This window comes from Dermochelys coriacea, chromosome 13 (assembly GCF_009764565.3).
Source record: "Dermochelys coriacea isolate rDerCor1 chromosome 13, rDerCor1.pri.v4, whole genome shotgun sequence".
Taxonomy (NCBI): Eukaryota; Metazoa; Chordata; order Testudines; family Dermochelyidae; genus Dermochelys; species Dermochelys coriacea.
Genome location: NC_050080.1, coordinates 34520777 through 34532272, shown reverse-complemented (window position 1 = coordinate 34532272; position 11496 = coordinate 34520777). Strand labels below are relative to the sequence as shown.

The 11496-nt window shown below is 46.4% G+C and overlaps 1 protein-coding gene across 3 annotated transcripts; it reads left to right on the top strand.

Moving 5' to 3' along the window:
- The first annotated feature begins 1854 nt into the window (after positions 1-1854).
- On the top strand, positions 1855-7721 carry LOC119842138 (olfactory receptor 1020-like). 3 transcript variants are annotated; one of them, XM_043495770.1, is made up of 2 exons: positions 1855-1863; positions 6807-7721. In XM_043495770.1, exons 1-2 carry the CDS (start codon positions 1855-1857, stop codon positions 7719-7721), a joined length of 924 nt encoding a protein of 307 aa, XP_043351705.1. The 3 variants fall into 3 exon arrangements, with proteins under 3 accessions (XP_043351705.1, XP_043351704.1, XP_038225984.1); XM_043495769.1 differs by lacking the exon at positions 1855-1863 and adding an exon at positions 5997-6007 and having other exon boundaries at positions 6803-7721; XM_038370056.2 differs by lacking the exon at positions 1855-1863 and having other exon boundaries at positions 6777-7721.
- The last annotated feature ends 3775 nt before the right edge of the window (positions 7722-11496 follow it).

Genomic DNA, 11496 nt, shown 5'->3' with positions numbered 1-11496 from the left:
TAAAATATGTTTTAGTCACTCAGTGGGACACTCGCCAGGGTACAATTTGGACTGCTGGATGGCTGTGTTCCCTCAATACTCCAGCATGGGTCACCTTTTACACTTCTTTGCTATGTTATCTTCCACTCCTGGCTAGTTCACTCTCAGCCTCTAGCATGCAAAATCACTCCCAGCTATACTGTGTGAGTGCTATAGCCAGTCACTTATTAATTACATACAGGGAGATAGCAGCAAATTCCCAGATCTTCCCCCAGAAATGTATGTCTTCTACTGCCCAGCACCCACTGGACTATACAAGCTCATATGAAGTCCACCAGTTCATCAATAGAAAATGATATGCACAAACCTTGTTATCTCAAGTGAAGATTCCTAACACATCAGTCCAAAGACATTCTAGTTTAGATAAAACAATAAAAACAAGTTTATTAACTGTAGAAAGATAGGCTTTAAGTGATTACAAGTAATGATGCATAAAAGTCAGAATTGCTTACAAAGCAAATAAAAAGATAAAATGCAAGCTAAAGCCCTAACATAACAAGCTAAATGAACTTAAAAGCAAAAGGTTTAATCTCCCCATAAGCTTATAGAGGTCTGTACTGGCTGAAAAGCCTCCCAGCTAAAACTCCTTCCCCAGTTCAAAGATGTTTCCTTTGTTTTTCAAGCATTGTAGCTGCTGTGCATAGAGATTGGGGGAGAGAGGTGATTTGTGATATGTGTGTCCTCCATTCTTATATCCTTCTCCCTTCTTTGAGGGTTATCTCCAGCTGGGATTCAGGTGACAGCCAGTCTGTTTACATGGACTTCTAGCTGTTTTCATTGCCAATATGTAAAGTTATCACTCACACCCTTCTTCCTGCCAAAGAATGGTCACTTAACTAAGTGATAGACCACTTGACTTTGTTATACCTGTCCTGGGGTACCAGTATGTCTTTGTCCCTGAAAAACTGGTTTGGGCCAACCCTTCTAACTGTGGAACATGTTAGAGCAGTGTTATAGAGTAGAATCTTATAACTTTACATACAATGTTGCCACACATAGCTTGCCGGGACAATAATGACAGGTTTCAGAGTAGCAGCCGTGTTAGTCTGTATTCACAAAAAGAAAAGGAGTACTTGTGGCACCTTAGAGACTAACAAATTTATTAGAGCATAAGCTTTCGTGAGCTACAGCTCACTTCATCGGATGCATTTGGTATCCGATGAAGTGAGCTGTAGCTCACAAAAGCTTATGCTCTAATAAATTTGTTAGTCTCTAAGGTGCCACAAGTACTCCTTTTCTTTTTTCAGGACAATAATGTTCAGCAGATTATGATTTTTCACTGATCTACAGCTGTGGGACAAGAAAAGCCCCCTATTATTCAGCACTTAGGCTGTAATCGGACAGCGCGTTTGCATTTGTGAGACCGGGATCCCAGCCAGCCTTGGTTGGACACTCTACCCAAGGCTTGGGGTAGGAGTCATCTAGGTCTGGACTCCAGGATGCATGTATAGACTTTGTTTGACATGGCCTTCTGTTTTCATTGGCCTCAGTCACTAGCTCCTGAATCTTGATCTCTGACAATAAACGTCTGATTGTTTCCCCCATAACTAGCTCTCAGAGCTGCAGAATTCTCCGAAGAGCTGAGCTGAATCAGACAACCTGGGGTGTGCATGGTTCCCTGGAGACAGTAGCTGAGGTGTTTCTGTGAGTGTCCCCTGGAAAAGGGGCTGGATGCTGCAGGGGAACACTCCAGTAGGGCTCGTGGAGTGGGGTGCACCTAATGCTAACCTGCCCGGAGGAGTGAGGGCTGGCAGAGCCCGGAGGTGGTTGTTTGGGTGGCCTTGGGGAGCTGGCACCCAGGTAGGTCTCCCTCTCATGGGAGGTGTCATAAATATTAAAGGGAAGGGTAAGCACCTTTAAAATCCCTCCTGGCCAGAGGAAAAATCCTTTCACCTGTAAAGGGTTAAGAAGCTAGGATAACCTCGCTGGCCCCTGACCACAATGACCAATGAGGAGACAAGATACTTTCAAAGCTGGAGGGAGGGAAAAACAAAGGGTCTGTCTGTCTGTGTGATGCTTTTGCCAAGGACAGAACAGGAATGAAGTCTTAGAACATAGTAAGTAATCTAGCTAGATATGCGTTAGATTCTGATTTCTTTAAATGGCTGAGAAATTAGACTGTGCTGAATAGAATGAATATTCTTGTCTTTGTGTCTTTCTTGTAACTTAAGGTTTTGCCTAGAGGGATTCTCTATGTTTCGAATCTAATTACCCTGTAAAGTATTTACCATCCTGATTTTACAGAGGTGATTCTTTTTACCTTTTCTTCTATTAAAATTCTTCTTGTAAGAAATTGAATGCTTTTTTCATTGTTCTTAAGATCCAAGGGTTTGGGGCTGTGTTCACCTATGCAAATTGGTGAGGATTTTTATCAAGCCTTTCCCAGGCAGGGGGGTGCAAGGTTTTGGTGAGGATTTTGGGGGGAAAGACATTCCCAAAAACGTTTTCCCAGTAAACCCAGTCAAACGTTTGGTGGTGGCAGTGGAAGTCCAAGGGCAAAGGGTAAAATAGTTTGTACCTTGGGGAAGTTTTAACCTAAGCTGGTAAAAGTAAGCTTAGGAGGTTTTCATGCAGGTCCCCACATCTGTACCCTAGAGTTCAGAGTGGGGAAGGAACCTTGACAGGAGGCAAGGGGATTTCAAGGGGACTTACAGCCCTGGGCACCCCGAGAACTGTCCCAGCTGGTGTAGCTATCTCCCTTTGCGAAGAGGAATGAGCTCCACCAGCATAAGGCACCTCCATATTGGGACAGCTGCCCGCAGGCTGAGTTTGTGGGATGGACACGGAGCAGATGTAGGGCTGGGTGCTCCATGGGGCCATGCTTGCCAGGCATTTACCCTATAACTCTGCTGGGATGGATGGACAAACAAGCAGGAAGAGTGAGGGACAGTCCTGGGCAAACACTGGAAGGTGAGGAAGGGACCATGCCTGGACTGTTGGCTGAGAAATCTGACCTCATCAGCCAACAGCCCAGGAAGGCAGCAGAACTAAAGGACTGGAGGGTTTCCAAAGGGACTCCCAACCAAGAAACTGGTTTGGGGGAACCAGACTGGCATGCGGGAATCCGTTGGGTGTATCTGAATAAGCCCGGCCTGCCTAGGTGCCCAACAAACCAGGGGATGGCTTTGTCTGAGACAGACTGTGTGGTTTTAAACAGCTTTCTTGAAATGCTTTGTTCTTACTGTTAAAATCAATCAGCCTGGGGTAAGGAGGTTGCATGTGAGTCACTGAATTCACTGATCCTCAACTCCATCAGGGAAAAGCAGCAGGCCCCCAAACCCAAGCCTGCTGGCTAAGCACAGTGAAATCACACCCCTAACAGACATTGTTACACCAGTGCAGAATCTGTATGGGGCCGAGAGACAGCAAGAGAAGTTGTTCAGTCTAGCTAGAGCAGGACTTCTCAAAATCCATTTTTCCATGCAACATTTTGCAAGAAAATGAACAAATTTGGAAAATTTTCACTCCCTGCCCCTCACAGTTCCCACCCCCCAAAAAAATTAAAAATGCCATTTTCTTTATTTTTAAAAGAAACAGATATTGTCTTGTTTCCTTCAGAAAGACATTATTGGATTTGAAAAAATTCTTTTCAACTTTTTTTCCAAGTAAAAGAAAGAAAAAAAGTATAAAAAGTTCTGACGGTAGCATTCACTCTCATTTTATTTGACATTTTTTCAGTTTAAAAAAGTGAGAAAAAGTGAAGGAAACAAAAAACAATTTTATTTCACTTTCTACTGTTTTCCCAATTTTTTTCAATGGAAAACAAATAAGTGAAAAGGATTTTGTTTTCTTACTTTCTCCAAATTTTTACCTTTTACTCTCTTATTTTCAAATAATTTTTAATTGTCTGAATTTTCATAATACTTTTGTGTTTTGAAACATTTTCAGAAAACTTTAAAAAATCCCAAATGACTTTTTTCATGATTTTTTTCATTTTTGATGAACTCCCATATTTCAACTAAAATACATTTAGTTAAAAATAAACCAGTTTATAGGAGAGAAAGTTTATTTTTGCTGAACTGGCCTTAAACAGGCCAGCTGAAGTTTTTCAGAGCTGCCAAGTGGCTTTAGACACCCAATTCCCAGTGGTTTCGGTGAAATGACCCTGATTCCCACCAGTGGACAGTCTGACCTTAGGAGTTGTGAACTGCCCTAGAGCGAGGCTAAGGCAGAGCTCAGCCCAGTGCTGCCTTGTGACCCTCCACAATGTGGAAAGTGGCTAATCATCAACCTCTGAAATCTCAGTTCCCCCAGCTAAGAGTCTGCCAGTGTGAATTAGTTAAGGGCTGACATGAGCTCCCTGCTTAACACCTGATTTTTCTCAGCACTTTAAAATCCATATGCTGAATCACATTGCCTAGAAAATTGCCGTGTCTCCTTCACATCTGAGCTATGGTAAGTGGGGCAAATTTGGAGTCACTTGGCCCAGAAGTTCCTAAGACACAACACCTGTAAACAGGGGACCTGAGGGTGAAACACTGTGACTTTTTTCTGGCTTGGCTCTGGTTTGGTTTCAGATGGGCATTGATCCTGTGTCTTTTTCCTCATGGCCAAGGATGCTGGTTGTACACGGCAAATTGGCCTCCCCAGGAATCGGTGACGTCGGTAAGGCACAAAGGATGATTCCCCAGGAGACGGCTCTGCTATATCTGCTGATCCCAGCAGCCCTCAGCTGGGCTGTCTCTCTCACTGGGCACAGAGCAGGGGCTGGGCTGTTGGTGGGAGCGGGGCAGGGAGGTGCTTGCTGCCCAAAGCTCTTGTCAGGATAGGATGGCAGATGAGCTCTGGAGAGAGACAGTGAGGCAGGCACCAGGCAACCAGGCCATTCCTGCAGTGGATGGGCTGAGGATTGCAAACTCATATCTCAGATCAATTTCCTGCCATAGGAAGGTATGTACCAGGCTGGCTCATCAGCCCCTCTAATCTGGTATTCTCTGCCCCCCCATCACACCCCGGGATCAATCAGGCCTGCTATACCCCTTTTCCCCCCACATCAGACCCCTGAGTCATCCAGGCTAGTCCGGGAACCCCCAGCTCTCTGCTGCACCAGAACAGACCCAGGGTCTGGACACTGCAGGCACTTCCCTCCCAACAACACTGAGAACATGAAGAACTGGCTTCTCTGTTAAGCCCTATTATAACGTAGCTAGCGTTCAGAGGGGAGTGGGGTCCAATGAGGTTTGGTTCTAGCCCTGGCTCAGGGTGGGGTGGAGCGGGGAGTTTAGTGGTAGAGCCGGAGGGATGGGGAGCCAGGACTCCTGGGTTCTATCCTTGGCTCCAGGAGGGAAGTAGGATCTCATAGCTTAGAGTTGGAGGGCTGGGAATCAAGACTCCCAGGTTCCATCCCTAGACAGAGCACAGACTTGCAGCTGGGTCTCCTCCACCCTAGGAAAGTACCCTAACTCCCTGGCTGTAATGGCATCTCCTTGTCACCCCAATTTCCCACCTGGAGGCAAAGAAACCTTCCCAGTGATAGTTTTTGTTGGAACTATTCCAATGCCAATAAACTGGTTGGTCTGGACAAAATGACATGTATGTTCACGGAAAAAAGTTTTCCCAATTTTTTTTTTGTTCCAACTGGGCATAAGAGGCTGCATTTGTTACAGTGTTTTGGTGCCAGGTCAGAGTTTCTAATACATCTAGGTGCCTAACTCGCTTTGATTTCTATGGTGCAGGCATCTCAGTGGTTTGAAAATCCCATTAGATGCCCAAATGCCTTTGCAATCTGGCCTTTAAACATCTCTGCAGGTCTGGTCCTGAGTCACTGTGTGGCAGCACTGGGAATGCAGGCTCGGTCTCCTTAGGGTCCCGCCAGCTCTCTGCTGGTGGCCCCTGTTGTGTGAATGTAGGTGGAGTAAATGGGCCAAGGTGCTAACAGAGCCCATCACTGTCCAGCACTAGCCAGTGTGAAACGAGGGGCAGGGATTGGGACCCAGAGACCTCCCCCCGCTCGTGCCATGGCAAACATGTCGTAAAACATCCCTTAACCTTTGATTAACGTCACAGGAAAGGAGGGGAAAAGCCCAAATCTTTGAACTGTGAAGCATTAAATCCGGCTGTCGTTTGCACAACCCCCCTAGTTCTCTTTCCCTTGTGCCGGGACAGTCTGGGAAGGAAATCCGGCTTGTCTGCCAGTCTCTGAGATGGTATCTGTGCTGGTGATAATGAACCTTGGGGGGGAGAGAAGTGAACTGAGACGGACTGGATCTGCTGTTGTGGGAGCTGCTGTTGTTAAAGTCGATCCAGATGACGATGTCATCTGGGTCCCTCTCTCTGGCCTGGGCTGGCCAGGACATCTCTCAGGATCAGGGATGGGGTGGGGAGCAGCACGATGGTGAATTTCACTCCAGTAGCCCCCATCTCTTCTTCCTTATCCCCCCCACCCCGAGTCCCTTTCGTGAAGGGCCCTGAAGGGAGTGGTAGGCAGAATGGTCCCTCCCCCACTGATTTGTCCCCCAATTTCCAACACACAATTTAGGTTAACTGATTTCTGGCCCAACAGCCCTCTCGTTTCCCAGACATGAGCTTGTCACAGGCCTTGAAGGAAACCAGGAGGCCTTTTGTTTGGGCCAATTCAGTCTCCATCTCCCTTTCAGATCCTTTCCCACCCACCACTGTTAGTGTAGGTTGCTATGACCATGTAGGGACTTTCCCTCACTCTTTACAGTTCAGCTCACAAGGAGGGTAAATGTCTCAGCCCAACTCTTACACCACTGACTTTCCTCTGCCTGCAGGGGATGGACCCCCTGGAGCCGATGGGGAGGGAGAACGACACCGCAGTGACCGAATTCATCCTCCTTGGTCTCTCCAGCAACCCAGCAGAGCAGCTTGTCCTCTTTGGGGTCTTCACAGCCATCTACCTGGTGGCCCTGATGGGCAACATGCTCATCTTACTGCTGGTCAGCCTCGACTCCCGGCTTCACACACCCATGTACTTCTTTCTGGTCAACCTCTCGATGGTGGACATCGGCTACACCAGCTCCACCGTGCCCAAGATGCTGGCCAATTACCTGTCACGGGACAAGTCCATCTCGTGGGCCGGTTGCCTCTCCCAGATGTTCTTCTTCATCTCCTTTGGGGGGATCGAGTGCCTGCTACTGGGGGTCATGGCCTACGACCGCTACGTGGCCATCTGTCACCCGCTACAATACGGTGCGTTCATGAACCGGCGGGTGTGTGCCCTGCTGGCTGCAGCAGCCTGGACCATGGGCTTTACCAACTCGGCTGTGCATTCATCCCTGATGTCCATCCTGTCCTTCTGCCGGGGCAACATCCTCCACCACTTCTTCTGCGACATTCCCCCGCTCTTCCAGCTCTCCTGCTCCGACACCCAGACCAACCAGGCTGTCACTTTTGCCTTTGGGGGTGCCGTGATCTTGGGCTCTTTCCTGGGGACACTGGTGTCCTATGTGTACATTGTGATGGCTGTTCTCAGGATCCACACGAGGGAAGGGCGCCTCAAGGCCTTCTCCACCTGCGCCTCCCACCTGACTGTGGTCAGCCTCTACTTTGGCACCATTATCTTCACCTACATCCGCCCCAACTCCACCTACTCGCAGGAGCAGGACCGGGCACTGCCTGTGCTCTATGGCATTGTCACCCCCATGCTCAACCCCATCATCTACAGCCTGAGGAACAAGGATGTGAAAGGGGCGCTCCGAAAAGCCCTGGCTAGGAGCTAGGGAGGGCAGGTGCACTGGCTTGGGAGGGTTCTCTCTCTAGTTCTGGGAGGGGAATGTAGTTTAGTTGGGAGAGCAGGGTGGTGGGAGTCAGGACTCCTAGGTTCCACACCCCTTTGAAAGGAAAACTTGGGGTGGAGGGTATACATACAAGGGATTATTTTTCCAGTTGCCAAATCCGAAAGTTTTTTTCTGGTTTTCTCTGAACATTTTTTCATTTTTCAGCAGTATTGTGTGTAACATTTTGGGGGTTCTGGCATAAAAGGTTTTTTTTTCTTTGCTAAAAACCTTTTAAAAAATGAAAAGAAGTCCATTTTTGGTTTTTAGACAAAACATCAACAATTTCTGAGTCATTTTCCCATTAGGAGAAAGAGTGGGTAACAGAGTCATGAGAAACCCTCCTGCTTGTTCCTGCTTTGCTTGCTTGAAATTTGTACATGGGAAACCTCAATCCAAGAGGCTTCCAAGGACCCCATAATGGTATATCCATATTCTATGTGTATCATCTGTTATGAAGCTGTTTTGTTAATTGCAGAAATCTCAGAACTGGTTGAAAAATGCCAATTATTTTCATGTGAAATAAATAAATAAATAAAAGCTTTGTTTTGTAGAAAAAAATCCTACAAAAATATTTTAGGGTTTTTTGTTTGGTTTGATGTTTGCAACAAAAATAAACTCCCAAAAATCATTTTTTTTCAAAAATGATTGTTTGTAATATAAAGTTATTAATTAAAACATCTAGTTTTTGATAAAAATCTTCAGTTTCAGAAAGAATTTTGGGTGAAATGTTTCTGTTTTTGGTAAAAGCATCTACTGTTTGGTAAAAATGCTCAGTTTCAAAAACTGTTTTGGGTAAAATGTCTCAGGATTTGGTCAAAATGATTGCTTTTTTAACCCTTTTGCCCATCAGAGTTGGCAGCAACAAGGGCCGGGTTCAGTATCTAGGGGTTCCATTCCAATAACACAATGCAAAACTGGCTCGAGCCCCCACCCAGTGACCTGGGACAAATACATACCACCCCCACTGAGCGCCTCCAAGAGGCAATACTTCCCCTCTCGCAAGCACATAGTCTGAGCGTAGCAAAAAGCCTTTTAATAACAGAGAGAAACAATGTGGCATTATGTTGGGGAAACACCACCAACAGGATTAATAACACAACCCATGAGCAAAAACTCACCCCAAGCAAATTGGGGCGTGTCATTTCCCTTTGGTTCTTGAGTCCAGCAACCCAGAATCACCCAAAGTCCCAAAAGTCTCTGTCCCTGGTCAGTGCAGCCCCAGAGTTCAAAAGTTTATATGCAGAGTTTTACCTCCCAACCTGGGTGGAGTGGGGGGGGGAGTTTAAGGGGCACCTTATGTGGTCCAAAACTGATTGCCCCACCTCTCCATGGGGCTCCACTCTGCTAGCTACCCCCATGAGCTGCTCCAGGCATCCAACAAACTGCTCTGCTCCACCAGCCACTCTGCTCCACGCCCCACAAACTGCTCCCCCACTACACAACACTCAGTGATTTCAGCTTGTAGTGTGGGAGCCTCAGTGCTGGTGCACCATTAGCCTAAAGTGAATTCAGCTCAGCAGCCTACAACTAGACTCCTAAGGGAATCAAAATTAGCTCTGATATTCCACAGTGGAGAGAAGAGGAAGTGCAATTAGCATGTAAGGCCCTTACCCAGGGGAATCTATGCCACCAAGTATTAATAACTATCCCCAGCCTCTCTCCATTCACTGGGTTTTGGAACCCTTGCCTAGCGAGTGCTGCTTAGTTGATGATGAGTCCCTCCATCATAACAAAAGGCCAAGTATAGTTCCACTGTCCTTGATTCACATAATCAGGATAATAACAGTTTATTCCTGCCCCAATAACAGAGAAACTGGGGCTCCTACAGCAACCAAAGTGACCATCTAGGCAGCGTGTGTGTGTCTATGCAAAAGAGATCAGCCCCTGAAGTTCTTTTCCATAACCCACCATGACTCGCCACCAGATGTCAGCGTAGAGCTCATCCTGACTCTGCTTACATCTTTAAAAACATTTATGATAAAAAATATTGTTTTTGAAAACGGTTAATTTTTTCAAAAAATTTTTTCAAAAAATTAAAAAACTTTCAGTCTCTGCGTTTTCAATGGGAAATTGTCCACAAAAATGACATTTTCCTGCAAACATTCCTGATTTGGTCAAACACCCCTTTTGCTCCTTGGAAAAATGGTTGGGTGAAATAATTTTTGCCATCTTAATGGCTAGCCCATCCAGAGAGGACTTAATGACCAATAATTATGGGTAGGTGACAATTGAGAATTGATTATTATTTCATCGTTAATTCGTAGCCCCAGTGACCAGAGTAATGGACCAGAAACCCCATTGTGCCAGGTGCTGCACAGAATTGAAAGAAAGTTCCTGCCCCAAACAGCTGATTGTCTGTCCCATCCAATGTCCGTAACAACTCTCTGGGTGGACCGATTGCAAGGTTCCTGTGACTATAACTTAGGGGGGATGGGGTGCCACTAGACGCTTGCACATTAGTGATCTATTAGATGTGTGACGCAATCCCTGTGGTGATAGCAATATTCCGGGGGGAGAATCCTGGCTGTGACTGAAGCAATGACCCATTTAGCTGGGGTGTTTTAAACCTTATGGTTGGATCCAATACTTCTTCTCCTAGATTCATCTCATTGTCTCTGATCCTTCCTTAATGTCAAACCGCAGAAACGAATGTTATCATTTTAACACGTGGAGTTGGGCTCAGTACAGGAGCCAAGGGGAAGGTTCTCTGACCTAGGATGTGCTGGAAGTCAGACAGCATGTGCCGAATGTTCCTTCTTGCCTTATAATCTATGGGTCAGACCCCAGCTAGTGGGAATCAGCCATAGCCCCACTGGAATCAATGGGCCAGACCCCCAGCTGGTGGGAATCAGCAATAGCCTAAATGGAATCAATGGGACAGATCCTCAGCTGGTGTGAATCAGCCATAGCCCCATTGGAATCAATGGGACAGATCCCCAGCTGGTGGGAATCAGCCATAGCCCCATTGGAATCAATGGGCCAGATCCCCAGCTGGTGTGAATCAGCCATAGTCCCATTGGGGTCAATTGGCCAGACCCCCAGTTGGTGGGAATTTGCTGTAGCTCCACTAGGGTCAATGGACCCAATCAGTAGCTTGTGTGAGTCAGCAGTAGCTACACTGGAGTGAATGGGCCAGATCCCCAGCTGCTGTAAATCAGTATCTCTTCATTCGAGACAATGGGTCAGAATTAGGTCCCAGGTCAGTGTTGTTCCTAGCTCCCTCGTGCTCTATTGACACACCAAGATGTAACAAACCACAAATATTCTCCATTTTATTCCAGCTTTGTGTCACCAGATACGCCTGGCCAAATGGGTATGTCCTGTCCCATATTCCAATTGTCCTCTCGATGGGAAACCTGCTGGTCAGAGACGACACTTAGTCTTGTCTCACAGATGCCAGATTTGTTTTTCTTCCCATGGTTCCTGTTTTATCTTCATATTTTTGTTGAATTAATAAAACTCTGGTGAGTCTTCTGGTCTGTTCTTTAGGCAGCCAAGCCAGGGCAATCAGCACATGAAGACTGACTCTTGTGCAACTTTCTTGTCATCCCATTTCAACTTTCTCCTGCCCTTTCTTGTCATCCCATTTACACTTTGTAGTTTCAGACTCTTGTCAGATAATCCGCACCACACAAATCCCAAGACCTGACATCCTGACAGCTCTTTCAGATGGGATGGAAAAGACAAAAACAAGCAGGAATCAAACATTAAATCCAGA

Coding starts and splice junctions, on each gene's coding strand:
- LOC119842138 (XM_038370056.2), top strand. CDS start 6,777: ATGGACCCCCTGGAGCCGATGGGGAGGGAGAACGACACCGCAGTGACC.